General features: G+C 38.9%; 1 protein-coding gene across 2 annotated transcripts in view; it reads right to left on the bottom strand.

Moving 5' to 3' along the window:
- Window positions 1-1,043: 1,043 nt before the first annotated feature.
- The window catches only part of LOC107554885 (lysine-specific demethylase 4A-like), an 18,763-nt gene continuing 682 nt past the window's right edge, over window positions 1,044-19,124 (bottom strand). The window contains exons 2-22 of one of the 2 annotated variants that reach the window (XM_016237528.1): window positions 17,943-18,102; window positions 17,661-17,836; window positions 15,970-16,084; window positions 15,647-15,840; window positions 14,883-14,932; window positions 14,688-14,791; window positions 14,467-14,604; window positions 13,950-14,359; window positions 12,359-12,534; window positions 11,119-12,278; window positions 9,734-9,824; window positions 8,986-9,167; window positions 8,684-8,879; window positions 7,948-8,024; window positions 7,579-7,634; window positions 6,092-6,200; window positions 5,571-5,759; window positions 3,328-3,498; window positions 2,783-2,902; window positions 2,616-2,708; window positions 1,044-1,549 (exon numbers count right to left, since the gene is read on the bottom strand). In XM_016237528.1, the coding sequence (XP_016093014.1) occupies window positions 1,412-1,549; window positions 2,616-2,708; window positions 2,783-2,902; window positions 3,328-3,498; window positions 5,571-5,759; window positions 6,092-6,200; window positions 7,579-7,634; window positions 7,948-8,024; window positions 8,684-8,879; window positions 8,986-9,167; window positions 9,734-9,824; window positions 11,119-12,278; window positions 12,359-12,534; window positions 13,950-14,359; window positions 14,467-14,604; window positions 14,688-14,791; window positions 14,883-14,932; window positions 15,647-15,840; window positions 15,970-16,084; window positions 17,661-17,836; window positions 17,943-18,089 (4,092 nt within the window). In that variant the 5' untranslated portion in view covers window positions 18,090-18,102 and the 3' untranslated portion in view covers window positions 1,044-1,411. The remainder of the gene's footprint in view (window positions 1,550-2,615; window positions 2,709-2,782; window positions 2,903-3,327; window positions 3,499-5,570; window positions 5,760-6,091; window positions 6,201-7,578; window positions 7,635-7,947; window positions 8,025-8,683; window positions 8,880-8,985; window positions 9,168-9,733; window positions 9,825-11,118; window positions 12,279-12,358; window positions 12,535-13,949; window positions 14,360-14,466; window positions 14,605-14,687; window positions 14,792-14,882; window positions 14,933-15,646; window positions 15,841-15,969; window positions 16,085-17,660; window positions 17,837-17,942; window positions 18,103-19,124) is intronic. The other variant, XM_016237529.1, reaches the window with a different exon arrangement.

The raw sequence follows: 19,124 nt of genomic DNA, 5'->3' as shown, positions 1-19,124 counted from the left end.
ACTCCAAGACACACTGAATTCATTATGTTCCAAATAATGTACAATATTCAGGATCTCAACTGCACAATTTATGAGTGTAGATCTTAAAAAAGCAGATCCGCATGCATAAAATGGCAATGGCACCTCCGTTCGGTAAAATACGGGTAGAAACAACACCCTCAATTAAGTCAAATAAATTAATGCAATTTGATAAAAGTAGATTAGGAGATTACAAATATGCTGTATCAAACTAATGTAATTTGGAGCGACTCCATGAACCTGATGTTCATGCTGATGTGTTTCTAGAGCGTTTGTGGCATAGTTTCACAGCGCTGAGGTTAAAAGGGCTTGACACCCAATGACAATGCTGCATTCTCTGAGGAAGACACTGTGAAACACCCTGCCTCGACTCTAGACCCATATATCAGAATAGATGGTCGACTGAGGGCTAGTAATAGTCCACCGAGGAGCGATCAAACCCATCCATGTGTCCGACCCCTGTGAACTGAACGCTACTGACATTGGCAGGGTGTACTGGAGACGCTGGATGAGTGCTGGTGGATTTGGGTGAAGGCTGGGTCATCGCTAGCTACTCCATGATGGCTCGGTAGATGACGGGTTCGATGTAGTCGCCTCTGTACCTGGAGTTGATCACTCTCTGTCTCTTGCTCTCCTGGACCTTCTTCTCTCCAAACATGCCATCAAAACGCATGTCCGATGCCTTAGACTGAATCACACACATGCAAAAATCAACAGAGCGCATTAGTGGCCACCCACTTTCTCCAGAAGTATTTTATTCCATTCATTTTTCCTACAGGGATTTTAAAAAAGTATTATGCCATTTGGACCAGCTGGCTCCACTGAAGCACAACCTGTAAGTATGATTAATAATAGATGTTTTTTTATATTTTCTCTCAAGCGTTCAAATTATGGAACTATGGCGATGGGCATATCGTTTCTGACACACGCTGTACGCGGCAGACCAATCACAACAGACTGGGCCATCTGACCAATCAGAGCAGAGAAGTAAGTCAAATAAATTAATGCAATTTGATAAAAGTAGATTAGGAGATTACAAATATGCTGTATCAAACTAATGTAATTTGGAGCGACTCCATGAACCTGATGTTCATGCTGATGTGTTTCTAGAGCGTTTGTGGCATAGTTTCACAGCGCTGAGGTTAAAAGGGCTTGACACCCAATGACAATGCTGCATTCTCTGAGGAAGACACTGTGAAACACCCTGCCTCGACTCTAGACCCATATATCAGAATAGATGGTCGACTGAGGGCTAGTAATAGTCCACCGAGGAGCGATCAAACCCATCCATGTGTCCGACCCCTGTGAACTGAACGCTACTGACATTGGCAGGGTGTACTGGAGACGCTGGATGAGTGCTGGTGGATTTGGGTGAAGGCTGGGTCATCGCTAGCTACTCCATGATGGCTCGGTAGATGACGGGTTCGATGTAGTCGCCTCTGTACCTGGAGTTGATCACTCTCTGTCTCTTGCTCTCCTGGACCTTTTTCTCTCCAAACATGCCATCAAAACGCATGTCCGATGCCTTAGACTGAATCACACACATGCAAAAATCAACAGAGCGCATTAGTGGCCACCCACTTTCTCCAGAAGTATTTTATTCCATTCATTTTTCCTACAGGGATTTAAAAAAAGTATTATGCCATTTGGACCAGCTGGCTCCACTGAAGCACAACCTGTAAGTATGATTAATAATAGATGTTTTTTTATATTTTCTCTCAAGCGTTCAAATTATGGAACTATGGCGATGGGCGTATCGTTTCTGACACACGCTGTACGCGGCAGACCAATCACAACAGACTGGGCCATCTGACCAATCAGAGCAGAGAAGGGTCACGGAAAAGGAGGGGTTTAGAGAATCTTAGAACTGCTTTAAACGAATCGTTGGAGAATGATTGGAAAACGAGGTGATATTAAATGCATATTTTAAGAAAACTAAAGCGATCTTGCATGCATGTAAACCTATTGTAGGAGACTCCAAAAACAATATTAGGAACCTTAAAAATGGCATAATAGAGGCACTTTAAAGCATTATAAGCCATAGACCAAACCAATCAGTTATGAGGTGATTTACAACATTACAAACTTTGTTTTGAAGCAATAAAAAAACAAAACAAAAAAAAACTGTGCTTATTGGCTATAATGAGGTAAAGAACTACAATCCCAAATTAAATAATCAAATTAAAAATAATGGAGAAATATAAAACTATTCATTTAAAATTGTTGATTATATCTATAGAAACAATATAAGTTTATTGCAAAATATGCATTTATACTATATGTGTATAATGTAAAGTATTTTATTTGGTCACCATGACTTTGATTGTTTTAATAATAAGTTGCAATAATGAAGGCCTCAACAAACGCATATATCATCAAGAACAACCTTGTAGCTCACAGTAGAAGTGTCTTTAATAGTTTCCAAGTTATCTTTAAAAATCATTTCCCCAAGGAGAAAATGAATGAATTTTTACTTCCAGAAACACTCTTTTATTGCATCTGACAAGCTTAACAACTATGGAGTACTGTTGTCACACAATTTTTTCTTTTTAAATCTTAGTATTTTTACTTGCAATCTGCCTAACATATGAGCTCACCAGACGAGATTTGACTCTCTTGGGCAGCTCTTCGTCTAGGGTGTAGACGTCATCTCTCTTAGCAGTCAGCTGCGATCCGTCCTCGAACTCCACCTGAAGAGAAGCAGTGATTTACTAAACGACTAAACGCAGACTGAACCGCTGGAACTCTTCTCTTAGACATTTACCTGGTACATCTGAATGACATGAGCTGCCACGAATTTGGCTCCATAGACAAGACCGTCTGTCCACCTGACCTGAACCACTTCCCCCTGCGGTGGAGGACCCAGCTGAGCGCAGTCTCGGTTCTACACCAAACCACGCAAAATCCAATATTTATAATATACGACATCTTAAATATACAGTATTTTGGAGCCAATCATACACTAAAGTGTTGGGTCAGTAAGTGTTTTTGTGAAAGAAATTAAGACTTTTATTCATCAAGGGTGCATTAAATTGATCAAAAGTGCCAGTTAAGACATTTATAATGTAACAAAAGATTTCCGTTTCAAATAAATGCTGTTCTTTTGAACTTTCTATTCATCAAAGAATCCTGAAAACAAAAAGTGTCAGTTTCAACAAAAATATGCAGCGTCGTAACTTTCCCAAAATTCCCCGATGCTTTCAGGTTTTCCATGCTGTTGATAATTAAATAATTTTCTTATAACTGTAGTTAAATGCACCTTTTCTATGATAAACTGCTGTAGAGAATAGGTCGAATCTCATGTCTTACCACAATGTCTTCTGGGAAAAGGTTATCACTGAAGGAGCCATCATCAAAGTTGACCTCATAAAATGTCTCTTTTGTCAGCTGTATGACTTCACACTGGTAGTAGCGTCCATTTTTGTGCTTGCAGATGACCTTCTGACCCCCGCTGAGCTCTCTCATGGCTGCTTTATTACGCTGCAGAGGAGAAAGAGAGAGCACTGGTCAAAGCAGCAACACATATGATGGTAGATGCTATTTACAATAGGGCTGCACGATAATTGTTAAACAGTTAGTCACAATTATTTTGCTCAAAAAATATAATCACGATTATTATTCATGATCGTCATTATTACATTTACTGTATTACACTTTATGCAAATGCAGTGCACATGTTACATTGTTTTTCTTAGTGTTTCATAGTAATGTTGTAGTACTTGAGACCGGTCAGGGTCTCAGAACTGGTCTTAAGACCATTTCTTGAAGGTCTTGGTCTTGGTCTTGTCTCCGTCTCAACTGCATTTGTACTCAGTCTTGTCTCAGACAAAAAGGTCTTGGGATTTTATTTCAAGAACACAAGTGAGGAGATATCACTAAATTGCTGTTACATTGTCTGATTTATTTTTTTAACATCATTAATGTGATGTAAAACTTCCTGCTTTAAATGCAATCAATAACTTATTTCTAATTGTATCTCTTTTGATACTGCTGTGCTCGGTCAGAATTTAATGGGGAATTGTGTCAAAAATTTCACCGCAATTAATAAGCTTTAAAAAATTCAAGATATGATTGCAAAAAAGTATGACATCTTGTTTTTATATTATTACATATAATTAAGCAATATCACAAAATCAAGAGAGCTGTTTTCATGAATATGAGCATGATTGCAAAACGTGATATTAATTTTATACAAACGTTAAACAAGAAGCATTAAGTGAATTATATTTTAGACACAATTTTATTTTTTGCTATTTTGGCAACAAAAATAGTTCCAAACAAAGTCCAGCAATCAACTGTTGCGTTTCCGAGCAAAACACAGCGACGATTCATTACTGAATGAATCAGCTGCTTTGAACGAATTGGTTGAATAAATGATTCTGTGAATCACCCATTAAGTGATTTGCCGCCAACTGGCGGTTTTAGTTCGACATTCATATTGAATTTATTTTCCATCATATTTCTATATTCAAAATTCTATTTTTAAAACATTAAACTCTCAACAATATTTATGCAATTGTAATTCTACCAATTCAGATGCAGCTTCTGTGCCACCTCTGCAGCGCAAAGATGAATTCTGTTCATTCTGTCCTATTCAGTTGATTGGTAACAGCTCTAAATAGTGTCTTTATTTTATTCTAATTGTAATATTCAAATCGATTAAATATTAGATATTTTTCAGGCAATAAATGTGGATCTTTTCGATGAATTTCAGAAGTGCGTGTTTGGTCTTGGTCTTGACTCGGTCTCAGCCTGCCTTGGTCTTATGCCGAGTTCACACTGCGCGATTTTTAAAGACGTCGCATCACTGTTGGTTTCACACTGTGTGACTATCTGGGGTAGCATTCAGTTGTTGCTGTGTTCACACTGCACGATGGAATGACGACAGGAGGTTACACACTGCATGACTTTACAATAGGAAGAATCGCCGACAGCTCTGTCTGATGCAGGGTTGACAGGTTTTCGCTACAAAACCCGCCCAATTACTAATCAAAACTAGCCTGAAAATAGCCCAATTGCTTTATAGGAGATCCCTCTATCCTCTAATCGCGTTCGGGGGGGGGGGCAATTGTATTGGTAAATATTGGTTCTCCTGGTACAATTCACACTCCAGGGCCTAAATATCACATTATTGGGGTTGCTTCAACCTGCTGACATAAAAAACAACCGTTGGCAATCACGGATTTGGCAACACTGGTCCGCAAACTCCGTTTCATATAACTCCTCCCGAACTTCCCGCTGCCCTGTATCTTGGTCTCTCATTGGCTGTAGGTCATCGCCGATGTGTTTTTCAGTCAGAACTCATTTCACACAGCGTGATTGTGAATCGCCGACAGCTCCAAATATTTAGCATGCCAACTATTTCACGGGCGTCGGCGATTCCCTCAGTTCGCGTCTTTGATAATTCACACTGCGTGATTGTCACTCGCGTGAACGAGCTAAACGGGCTAAAATCGTGCAGTGTGAACTCGGCATTAACCTCTAAAAGTTCGGTCTCAACTTGGTCTTTGTTTAGGTGGTTTTGACTACAACACTATTTCAGAGTACAATACCTCTGATTGCACCGGCCCTTTGTGGCGGCAACAGGTGACATAGACGACGAAGGGCCAATCGTCCGGGTGCATGATGACGCCGGCGGCCTGTGCGCAGGTCGGGTGATATGAGGTGGGGCAGCGACCGTGAGAACACTGCACACAACAGCCCAATGTTTTCTTCATCCGCCGTTTGCAGTAGTAGCATTTCTGTAAGCACATACAAGAGAGATTAGTTCACAGGAAAACAGCTCAGAGGAAGTGAGACAGGAGGAAACAGCACTGAGTGTAGATATAAATAACACCATGTTTGCTTACACCAAAGCACTTCCCGTAAAAGTCAACACCCTGAAGTTACAATCTGCAGCAAAACGTGTCGTTCTCTTGCACCAACGATGTACGATATGATTTAAGACACATGGAGCTGTTGATTAATGGAGGTTTGGTGTGGAGCCACATCTCAGAGAAGTGAAATGTTGCCGTTTAAAAGGATCCCCATTTTGCACGCTGCATGTTTTCTAGAGAAGGGAACAGAAACTCACCAGCTTGAATCTCTGTAAGGGAATGCCGCTGAGATCCACGGGCGATCGTTCAGTGATGTTCACAAAACGAGCCTCCTGCACTGCCACCGCACACAGGACGTGAACCCATCTGCACATGGAGACACACGTTAGGAACCTGGGATGATGATTTGTGGAAAGTACACAACATTAACCGATCCTGAAAAAAATGGCAGGATCAATCTCACAAAACCTCTCAAGATTATGTCCAAGTCATATTTCACAGCAGAATCAAAACATAAAAATAAGCAATTATATTTTGCATTTAGGAAAATTATCTTTTTAGGATCACTTAAATTTTTATTTTTTATTTACAATAGGACATTATTTTTATGACAATAAAATACATTTCCTTCCTGAATTACTGTAATTTGTTGTTGTACCTTTGAGTCTTTTTGTAATTCTCATAGGGGCTTTTGCACCAGAAGAACATTTCATAGCTCCTATAACTATTGATGGAAATACCCGCTTTTTGACGTGTCCGCACTGCAGGAACCGAAAATGATTTTAGTTATAGAAATGCCTTCGAGGGGGGGTTAAATTAGCTCTTACTTGAGAGTAGGTTCTAACCCAACACAATAGAAACTACCAGTGACGTAAGTGTAAGGTGACTGGTCGAATGCATTCTGTATGAAACGCCTCCACCTGCCATTTACATAGATTTACTCCACAAACATGGAAAACAGCGATAGATGGACCAACGCCAAAGTCCAGGCACTTCTTCATCCTCCACTTGTTGACGTTGCTGAATGCAGCACTTTTTTTCACTGCAAATACAACCAAGAAAATGGCCCTAGGGGAAAATGTAGTTCTCGGGGGACCACCCTGGTTTCTAGTTCCTCTAACGGAGTTCCTTTAACTACCCAGTGTTACCTAATTATTCTCTGTGATGGTTCTCATTACTAAAATACAGGCTGTTTGTACTACAGTAATAAAAATTACTGTACAAAAATTACAACCCCATTTCGTTGCTTGTACCACTGTGTACATATAATGACAATAAAGATTCAATTCAATCCCAAATGTATTATAATGAATACTTAGTTTATATTAAATGTGGTACAATGTGTTACATTAGTATTCCTTATGACAGTTTGGGAGGTAAATAAGCTAAACAGTCATGAATAATTATGTCAAAATGGAAGAAAAAAAAGAATGAAATTCTTAAATATAGGCATCATTTTCTTTATGCAAAATGACATTTCCCATTTCTTTATTTTGATTGTGAGATGAATACTACCCAGAAATTCTTGAGAGATTTTGTGAAACTCACCTGGCAAGACACTGAATGATTCCTGTGATCTCAAACCAGAATTGTGTAATAAGTGAGGTTCTTGTTTGTCTGAAGCACACAAAATCCACAAAAGCACACTTCTAACAATTCAAGATCTGGGTAACTTCGAGTTCAGGGGTCAGTGTGTTTCATGTCATGTCAGTCCTGCCTTCTAGTGGACTTTCATTTTACTTACTTGCCATTATTGGCTCTGTGCAATGCTCCACCTCTCAACGAACATAGACAGCAACTCTGTCAAGAATCACAGATTCAAACATCATCAGTTTACAATGCATCCTACTACGTCATTTAATGGAGAGATGAAAGACCAGCATATAATCATATGTTTAATGCAGGTACACAGTAGCCCGAAAATTATCTGGACACTTAAGCCAGACTTGAAGCAGAAACAAGAAACATCAAGACATTTTAAAGAAAAATACACTGATCAAGCAAAACATTTAAAAAAAACAGATGATTAGGTGCCCAGAATATCTCGGTGAGCTATTTCTGTAAGTGTCCAAATATTTTTTGGGCCACTATATGTGAAGCCGCTTAGGTGTACCTCAGTGAGAGCGTTGGCTTTACAGCGGGCACATTTCCAGTCTTTGGAGACTCTTACTGGAGCCACACCGTAACAACCTAGAACAAACGGCGCAAATTAAACAGACCCGTGATTATTCAAACACATCTTTTTCTGGCACAGTATGTTGGAAACTATGATGAGATTCCTTATTTGTCCTCAGCATCATCAAGGGTGCATCTTGGGATGCTTTTCAAACAGTAGCAAAGGACTTCACATTCATGCTAAACACATTTTCTTATTCAGAAAACCCTCAATTAAGGCATCATAATAGAAAGCTATTACATTCTAGTCAATGTTATAACCAGACAAACTACACTACCGTTTGGGGTCAGTAAGATTTTAAATGTTTTTGAAAGTCTCACCATGGCTGCATTTATTTGATCAAAAATACAATAAAAGCAGTAAAATATTATTACAATTTAAAATAACTGTTTTCTATTTGAATATCATTTAAAATGCAATTTATTTCTGTGATGCAAAGCTGAATTTTCAGCATATTTACTCCAGTCTTCTTCAGTGTCACACGATAAATCTTTTGTAACATTATAAATCTTTACTGTCACTTTTTTTGCATACTTGCTGAATAAAAGTATTATTTTCTTTTAAAAAAAAAAAAACCTCCAAACTGACTCCCTTTTTGATCAGGCACCACAAACAGCTACTCGATTAGGGAACAAACCAGTATTGTGATGTCAGGGTTGTCAGCTCTACTCACTAGTGTGCACACGGACACTGCACAGGGAGCAGCTGACGAGCAGACTGGTGCCGTCCTCCTCCAGGAGAGGTGTGGACGGCTGGACGTCTGCACTGTCCTCGGTGGTGGTGGTGAAACATCTCTCTGGAATCAGAGGCTTGGTCCTCATCTGACCGCCGGGGAGCACCACGGTTGGCTCGCTCTCGCCCCCTTCAGACTGAACGCAAACACATAAACAGGAAAGCACAGGAAGTGTCAGACATTTGATATACTCCAGTGACAGGAAACAGTTAAACACAGATCTTTGAAACAGGCCGGCTTACCCGCTGATGTGCCTGGAAGAGCGCACACACAGCACAGTACGGAGGCCGCAGACCCATCTCTCTGTTGTACTCTCTCTCTCTTTCTGGATTATACATTCTGTTCTGCCACAGCTGGGCCAAAGGTCGCGCCCAGGCCTCCCCATCCAGCCCGTCCTCCTCTGACGCAGCCTGATCCTGCAGCTCTGCACATACAATCCAACACATCATTCTTCATTCTGAAGATGCTTTTGCAATGTGATTTACGGTAGATTTAGTTATAATACTTTGTATTCCAGTTAAATGCGCAGTGGCGACTGTAAGTAAAGCATTCATGAGTAACCCAACATTAGCAACAATGTCTAAACGAACTGTATTGAGTTTAGGGCAGGACAGTCATTTTGCACAATGTGCAAACATTTGTGATTCTGTTCGGTGGTGCTAGTGTGCGTAGGCAGTACATTGATCCTGAAAAGTGGTCCATTACACTGACAGATCACACATCATGTATACGGTATTAATATTTTTAATTAGCTTTTATTTTAATTTTAGTTTGACTGATTTTTTTGTGCTTTTGTCATTTTTATTACTTTTTAAAAATATTTCCATTTAGCTTTTTTTATTTCAGTTTTTGTTGCCATTTTCAAGGTTTTATAGGTTTAAGTTTTTATCTAATATTTTAATTTAGTTTCAGTTTTATTTCAATTACTGAAAATGACTTTTAATCATTTTAGTTTTAGTTAACAATAACAACACTGCCACACAAACTGACCTTCGTCACTGATGCTGTCCTTCATCAGAGGATGGTGCCTGGGGAGTCTGGGAAGTCTGTGCTGAGCTTCCACTGGATGTTCAGCTTCTTTCTGCAGGACAACACAAACTCGCACTCATTACACGCAGCCACACACACACACAAAATACAACAGGGTTTCCCAAACAAGAGCTCACAAACCCCCTAGTAATTTATGATGGGTCTGTATCTCCTTCACTATCTACTCACAATTTCAGAGCTAAATGCATGGAAATGCATTTACTGTTGCTGTTATTGTTGAGTATTTAATGGAGTTATTGTCATTATTTTAATCACTTTCCTATCCATGTAAACTAGCTTATTATATCATTATATTGCCTGGAGTGATTAACATCACACTACTACTGCTCCTGGAAACCAGGTGGCACACAAACTATTAAGAGAGATGTTCATGCGCATCATTAATTGGTGGCAGGAGTTATTCATCAGATGATGAAGAGCACTGTAAGCGGGCATCTATCCAGACACGTGATGCAGTTGAGTGCAATTTCATCATTTTAAATAGCTGGGACTGTGGCAGTGGAGTGATGCTGTATAGTACCAGCATAGTTTGCTAGCATAAGGGAGTCTACTGCATCCTCCACAATCTACAGCACAGGCATTCAAGAAGGAGAAATACATCTAGCGTTAATTTTGTGGACGTGTTTACACTGTTAACTGATTTGCACTATAAAGTGCTGCAGGAATGAGTCCTAAAACCTTCTGGTTCCACTGTCAATGGGTTTTTTGAATGGGTTTTTGGTTAAATGCCTGAAATAAAGTCTGTGGTGAACACAAGCTCAAGATTTTTTCACGTTTTATTCAACAACATAAAATTCATGAGTAACACCTCACTAATGTTTTTTTTTTACTTGTCTTTAAAAAATGTGGTTGCTAACAAGTGGCTAAATGGGAATACAGAGACTGTTGAGGTCATTGAACTCATCTACTCACTAGTCGCTTTTACAGACTAATCAGTGCTCCTGCAATTTACTATTATTTTTTTTATAAATAAAGACTTAAAGAGTTGTTGGAAGCTTAGTAAGGGTGACTTTGAAGTTGAGTGATTGTGGTGTAGTTCGTTTGTATCTTAACTTTAGATTTTTACATCTGGAGATTGTATTTAGGCAGCGAAATTCATAGAAGTTGTGTTTATGTGTGAAGATTATCATGATGAACAAAACATGTAAGAATCATAAACTTTTCTTGGTCACAGCTTACTTTCCAAAAACCAGTGGAAACACCCTATTAGCATTTTGTCAAGGGAACCAGGGTGATGCAAACTTAAAGGTTGGTCTACAAAATAATGCCACCCCTGTGGCAGTCTATTCCTTTAGTGAATAGTGAGTCAGACGGCACATACGCACCTTGCTGTCCTCTTGAGAGTCGCTATCAGAGTCGCTGTCTCGGTCTCTCTCATGCCGAATGCGTGGCTCGAAATTGCTGTAATCTCCTTTAGCGTAGCTATGGACGTGCAGCACCTCTGCGGGGCTCAGTGTTCTCTGGAAGATGTGCTGGACTGCAGGCGGACACACCTGACTGCCGCCCACTGACGCAGCGCTACACTGCGACTCGCCTAGCTTAAGGTTGATGGCGCTGCTGCTGGGTTCAGTGATGACATCATACATGTGGGCGGAGCTAATGCTGGGTTTGTGTTCAGCGCTGACGGTAATGTCAGTGGGTTCTGGTTGGACATCACAGCTGTGGGCGGAGCTTATGCTGGGTTCGTGATCAGCGCTGATAGTGTTGTCGCTGGGTTCTGGTTGGACATCACAGCTGTGGGTGGAGCTAATGCTGGGTTCGTGTTCAGGGCTGACCCTGATGTCACTGGGTTCTGTGGTGACATCACAGCTGTGGGCGGAGTTAACATTGGGTTCGTGTTTAGGGCTGAGGGTGATGTTGCTGAGTTTTGGTTGGGCATCACAGGTGCGGACGGAGTTAATGCCGGGTTCGTGTTTAGGGCTGAATGTGATGTCGCTGGGTTCTGGTTGGCCATCATAGGTGTGGGAGGAGTTATTGCCTGGCTCACATGGTCTAGGGATGATGGTATTTATAGTGCTGTCGCTGGGTTCTGCGGAGACATCCCAGGTGTGGGCGGAGTTAATGCCATGTAGAGAGGAGATACTGCTGGTTACAGATATGAGAGGTGTGATGTCAGTGGCAGGGATGTCACTGGAACACGAATGGGACGTGACTTCACTCTGCTGGGCATCAGTGAGGTCACCGTTTTGATTGATGTCATCGGGCTTGCATTGGACATCACAGCTTTGAGTGACGTGCTCGGACTGAGAGGTAACATTACTGCTCGGATCCTCATCATCAACGATGCTGTTTGTGGATTGTGAGGATGAGGTGACGTCGCTGGGTTCAGAGGGAGTGACGATGTCTCTTTGCTGCATTGTGACATCACTGCTGGAGGTGGGGTTTGATGGCGAGAGCGCCACCTTCATGCAGAAAGGGGCTTGATTCTCTTGCTTTTGTGGTGGGGGCATGTCTGTCCCCATCATCTCTTCAGCTTGCACATCACCTGCAGAAATACACATTGGTTGTTTTAGCATTTTTATTACCGCATCACCTGTGTATCATTTGCTGTATATGAGGCTCTACCTGGTTCAGTGGAGATGGATTGTTCATTATTGTCGTCTGTCTCAGTCTGGCTGAGTTTGGCTTTCTTCTTCTCAACTTCCTCTTCTTCTACCTTCACTTGATTGTCGTTTTCTTTTGCTCCATTGTCAGGGCTGGGTCTGAGCCGCTTCTGCCCCACATTCTGCTTTGGACTACTACTGTATGAAGAGAAGGGAAATCAGAAGACTAAAAAAAAAAAAAAAAATTTTTTTTTTGTTTTTTGCATTAACTATCAACATTGTGCTCTAAAGCAAGAGATGTAGCCCTCAGGAGAAGTGCAACAAATTGTGTTATACCATAAAAATTAAAGATCTTGTTTATGGTACATTTACTGCTGGAAGACTGAAAGGCAGAATGCATTTTTTACATTTTCAATTAAACTTTAGTTTTAGAAATCTAGCATTCTAGTCAATTACTGTATCTTTTAGCATATCCTGCTAAAAGTGTGTTATTTTAGTAATATTTATAGCATTTAATATTTTGAATAAGCTTGTATTTTGATATTCACTTTTCATTTAAATTGTAGTTTTTTTTTCTATTTAGCTATTAATTTTTATTTCAGTTTTAGTAATTAAGTAATAAATTAGTTGCCATTGCAACATTTCAAATTTTCAGCTAAGTTTGTTTTCACCTGATATTTATCATTTATTTCAGCTCTATTGCAAGTAACGGAAACAATGTTTAATAGTTTTAGCTAAAAATAACAACATCTGTGTGTAGTTGTCAATGTTTTTTTTTTTTCTTAAGAAAAGCTCCTTCTATGTCCATAAAGTTTTGCACTGGTTAGATTTGTATAGTAGCTTGTAATAACCAAAAAATGTCTGGAATTATGTGAATGAGGACTTGAGCATTTCACATTCATAATACACTATAGTGTTGGGCGATATGCTCCATAGTCATATTGTCCTATCGTCGGCCTGTGAGATGGCCGATACACGATATTATCATGCTAATTTATTTAATTATTTACTTAGTTTCATAGCCGGAGAGTACCCAGGCAGGGTACGGCTAAAAGCAGCCTAATGTCAGTGTAATTATTAACTACACATTATATCTTTTTAGTCAAGTAGCATATGAAATATGACACATAAAAAAAAAGAAAAGAAAAAAAGTAGCATATGGATGTCACGTCATAAAATATATTTTTAATAGGACTAAATTTGTATTTAAGATGATAATAAAATAAAAACATTGTTTATAAGTTTATAATGCTTACATTTCCTCAGTTATTCAAACAGCAACTACAGAAAACGGGCAAAGAACATTTACTACATTATCAAAGAACATCATCACTGACTTCAGTCTAGCGTGTTTTTAACACTTTAAAAACACGTAAAAAGAAATATGATGGAACTATTATGCCCTAATATTAATTAGATAATAATACTAGCCTGCTAATAATAATAATAATCATCATCATCTTGATATCGTCAAAGGCATCAGCCACAGGCGATATCTCACAACCCTAATGCACTATGTGAGCAAATGAACCACAGACTAAAAGCAAACCAAACTCCCATCAGCATCTGAGATGGAGATTGTGAAAACGGCCACGTATTTTCTTTTTACACACCTGTTGATCTGCTCTGAAGTGCCGCTCGGTTCTTCATCAATAACAGGCTTCTTCTCCTCTACCTCCAGACCTCCTTTCTCTGCTTCTGCTTTCTCCTTTGCACCATCTGTTTCACTCTTCAACGTTTCAGTCTTGTCGTCCTCTCCACCATCCGTGTTTGCTTTCTGCTCCTCTCCAGCCTCTGCTTCTCCTGGCTTCTCCTGTGTTTCTGCTTTGCAGCTATCGCTGAGCTCTCCTGTCTCATTCTCGGTCTTTCCATCTGTCAGGAACTCTGCTGCCTCTGGCGTGGGCTTTGAGTGGTCGATGGGCACACTGTCCTTTCCTGCTTTCCAAAGTTTATAGCGTTCTGGCTGGAACTTGCGAACAAACACATCCATTGATATCTTTACCATGTCCTTCCGGCAGGAACACTGAGAAAGAGACGCACATCAACAAACAAAAACATATCTGCGATACCATACTTGAACATACTTGTCCTCCAAAACTGAGGGTAAACCATGAATGCGAAATAACGTACTAATGTTGCCAGCTTTCCATAATCGATCCAGCGCTGGGTGGCGAAGTTGGTGGATTCTGCACAGTTGAAGCCATGGTTAAACCCAGCGTGATATCCATATGGGAAGGACACAATGAACTGGCCTGCTTCCTGTGTGACCTGATGAATTAAGCAGAAAGAAGTCAAGTCATGAGATAAAATCAGCAATGACATGATAAGACGATAAAGATCAAGTAACTGACCTTCTCAAAGGGTATTCCATACTTCCTCAGAATTGACGGTGAAATTAAAGTCATTTTGTGTCGCAGGAAGGCTTCACAACTTTGAGCACTTCCAGGAAAAAATCCTGCATGAATGAAAATGTTTAAAAATACTGAGTTAATGAGCAGCTGAAGAGGAGGAGGAACAAATGGTATGTTTTCAGAAGACCACTTTACCTTTAGCAAGACGTTCTAATCGTTTCCCATGTTCTGGAGGCACAATGTACCTGCAGAAGAGACCAAGTAATAATGCTTTTAAAACCTCTTTAGGACAGTATGAATATTATTAGGGTCAGTAAGCTTTTTTAAGCTGAAAAAAAGAGTCTCATTTGCTCACCAAGGCTGCATTTATTTGATCAAAAAAATACAATAAAAACTATTATTGTGATATATTAAAATAACTGCTTTCTATTTTCATATATTTTCAAATGTAATTTATTTCTGTGATGCGCAGCTGTATTTTCAGCATCATTACTCCAGTCTTCAGTGTCACATGATCTTCAGAAATCATTCTAATATGCTGATTTGCTGTTTAAGAAACATTTCAGATTATTATCAATGTTGAAAACAGCTGTACTGCTTCATATTTCTGTGGAAGCGTGATGCATTGTTTTTCAGGATTCTTTGATGAATAGAAAGTTAAAGCATTTATTAGAAATATAAATATTTTATAACATTATAAATTTATTTACTGTCACTTCTGATCAATGTAATGCATCCTTGATGAATATATATATATATATAAAAAAAAAATTATAAAAAAAACAATCTTAGAAACTTTTGAATGGTAGTGAATATGAACAAATGAGCTTGTTTTTTAAATGAATCTGCCAAAAAGACAACAAAATATAGGCCTACTATAAAGAAACTATAATAATAGCAAAAATGCTGACCAAAAACATGATTTATTACATTCCTATCCATACAAGTTGTGACATTACCAGGACTTGGGCTCTCCAAAGTGAAGGTAGTTGATGCTATAGAGATCCATGTCCTCTGTGTGCCAGGCGAACGTGCTCTTCCACATCCCGAAATAAAGATATGAAGTGTTGACTCCTTTGATTGTGATTCCACTCTCTCTCTCCACCAAGTCCAAAATAGTGTTCAGACGACCAATATTCCACTCCGTCACATCCTGTATACAGTCAGGAACATATTTGTAATCATTGTATTACACTATAGTATTATCACACTGTAAACAACGGTTGTAACTGAAACCTAATAGTGAAAAATACTTCATTAATAAAAAGGGCAGATTACTCACTGGCTCGTAGAGGGTTCCACTGACATCTGCCCCATATAGTGGTGGATTGAATGTTAAATTCTTCCAAAATTTCCTCTCTAGTTCATCAAAATCAGCATATCTGGGATTACGGAACCTGCAGTCGAGTTACAGAACCATTTTATTATGGTGACAGTCAACATGATATGACATTCTCAATGCATCAATTAGGGCTGCACGATTAATCGAATGCGATTGTCATGCGCATTTAGTTAGTAAAGCCGGTTCTGTAATCAGCAGGAAATCATCATCACGTGCTTTCAGATGGAGCAGCATTTACTACACAGAGCCGTAGTTCACTGACAAGTTACTCAAAAAAATCTACGATTTTGAAACAACACAGCTTCTCAGTGAACTACGGCTCTGTGAAGTAAATGCTGCTCCATCTGAAAGCATGTGAAAATACCACATTTAATAACATGTTTTTACTCCAAACTCACTTCATAACGTCAGTCGAGTGTTTGAAATAAATCCTTCTGTGAGATGACGTGGCTTCTTACACAGAATAAGGCACGCAACATATTTCATAGTATTTAAGCAGTGATAAAGGCATTGCATTATAAATATACTTTATTTTAATGAAAATTATAATAAGAACTCAGATAAACCGTATATTGCCGTAGTCGTGTGTTTATTAGTCACGTTGAATCAATGAAAGCAGTTGAATCTTCTGTTTATTCAGCTGCAGCGATAGCCATTTTCTGGGTTTCTTCTGCGAGGCGTATTTGGAGTTTCTCTGGCCTTCGGATGGAGATTTACTGCTGATCACAGAACCGTGCTTCACTGAAAGATACGCATGACAATCGCAGCTTCTGTCGAATCGCGATCTCGATTCCATTTCGATTTATCGTGCAGCCCTAGCATCAACTTGATGTATCTCAGAGTGAAAAAGAATTTACAATGAGCAATAATGTTAAGGGATTTACTTTTATGCATCAAGATTTGAAAAGTAGGCTAGGATATTATTGGATAATAGTTTGTTTCTCTGTTCAATCAGACTTACATTACCATTCAAAGGTTTGGGGTCAGTACTTTTTTGAACTAGTGCTTTCGAAAGAAATGATGACTTTCAAGGATGCGTTAAAATGATCAAATTATAATGTCACAAAAGGTTTCTTGTATAATGCTGCTCTTTTGAACTTTCTATTAATTAAAGAATCCTGAAAAAAATGTATCACCGTTTTCACAAAAATATGAAGCAGAAACTGTTTTCAACATTGATAATAATCAGAAATGTTTCTTGAGCAGCAAAGCAGCATATTATACTGATTTCTGAAGATCATGTGACACTGAAGACTGGAGGAATGATGCTGAAAATACAGCTTTGATCACAGAAATAAATTATACTCTATAATATATTACAATAGAAAGCATTTATTTTAAATTCTAATAATATTTCACAATATTACTGTTTTTTTCTGTATTCTTTGATCAAATAAATGCAGACTCCAAACTCTGAATAGCAATGTAGTTACATCAGCAAAAAAGAAACAGTCACGTCATCGGTGCAGAATGTTATTACTATTATTTTAAAATAATTTGCATTGATTAATCCTGCATAATAACACCAGGAACATTTATTAAGATGCTAATTATGGCTAATTCTGATTTTAAACAGTTCTTTGGGCATCAGGCTTGAACCGTATCTAAACATCTCAGCGTTTGCTGCTCACTTGTCTGTGTTGGCAGTTTTGCGGAACTCGCGGACGGTCATCGGCTTCTTCTGGATGTTGTACTGAGTGAAGAGACCTGATTGGCCAGTGACCACCTGTTGAATCGGTGCGGGAATCACCAGATCATCAATGTCATCATATGTGCGCCGGGGCTTCCAGTCCTTGGGTGGCACCACCTGACAAACAAGCACATCAGTCAGCAAACCTTCAATGATCATCCACAACACCCAAAAAACAGTCTCTCTCAGCATTTTGAGCTGAATGAGAATCTTGTACACTAACCTTAGCCATCCCGGCCCTGTGAGCCCCCTGCGACTCCATATACGCAATGTATCTGTTGAAGTCTTTGAACTCCTCTCTTGTGGGATGAAAGGTCATGATCCTGGTGGCAGGACTCTGGGAGCTTTGAGAGACCGAGTCCGAAGCCATTCTGCCACTTGGACTGTAAGAGAAACAGCAGAAGATTTCAGCAACAAACACATCAACAAAACTAAATACGCAACATACTCATGCTTTTTTGAAAAACAAACACACCACAGCAACACAAACCAACACCACCAATTACATTTTTATTGCAACAAGTGTCTTCTTACACCAGACTAATAAACTTCACATGCAAACCACCATCACTATAACTACCACCACTACTAGGCAAGACAATTTACTTTAACACATTTTATACACATTTATAATTGTGCTAATTTAAAGTGATTCAAAATAGTTGCATAAGGAAAAGATAAAGCAATCTAGTTTAAATAATGTAAAAATAAATATTTAAGAAAATAATAAAAATCTTAGTTTCAAAAAAAGTATTGAATTAATTCAACATAAATATAAACAACATAATTCATAAAATAATTATACATTTTTAAAGATTATATTTAAAAATAATTAGAAACAATAATAGGAGGACAGAAGTATAAATATTAGGCCTACAACTTGTTGGAGCAACTAAATACAAACAATTCAGGGGAAAAAAACTAGAGCACATTAATACTGATTCAAGCAGAAAACAACAGAATGAATTAACTTGTAACAGTTAACAACACGCTCATAGATTTTACTGACAGAAATAAACTTAATGAACTGTTTTAATAAAATCAACATTATACAGAGCTGCACTATTATATTCAAGCACACAGTATATAATAAAATCATTAAAACGCTGTTAATATCTGTTATAATTATGAATGTTGAAGCGCCTGTAAACTCACACTAGCATGCTAGCTGACGTTAGCCTGACAAGCACATCATATCGGATCATTTAACGTGAGAGTGTTTAATGAGAAAGCATCATATCTATGAATGTGTCATGATCTCATTATGAGGTTTTGCTCAGGACCATTGAAAGTTTTGACCCCGAAATCTCTCAAACTCACTGCAAAAACAACACACACACACACACACACACACACACACACACACACACACACACACACACACACACACACACACACACCCATA

The sequence above is a fragment of the Sinocyclocheilus grahami genome, unplaced genomic scaffold (assembly GCF_001515645.1).
Source record: "Sinocyclocheilus grahami isolate Dianchi unplaced genomic scaffold, SAMN03320097.WGS_v1.1 scaffold517.1, whole genome shotgun sequence".
Lineage (NCBI taxonomy): Eukaryota > Metazoa > Chordata > Actinopteri > Cypriniformes > Cyprinidae > Sinocyclocheilus > Sinocyclocheilus grahami.
Note: the sequence above shows the minus strand (reverse complement) of the source record. Positions and strands in the feature narration are given on the sequence as shown.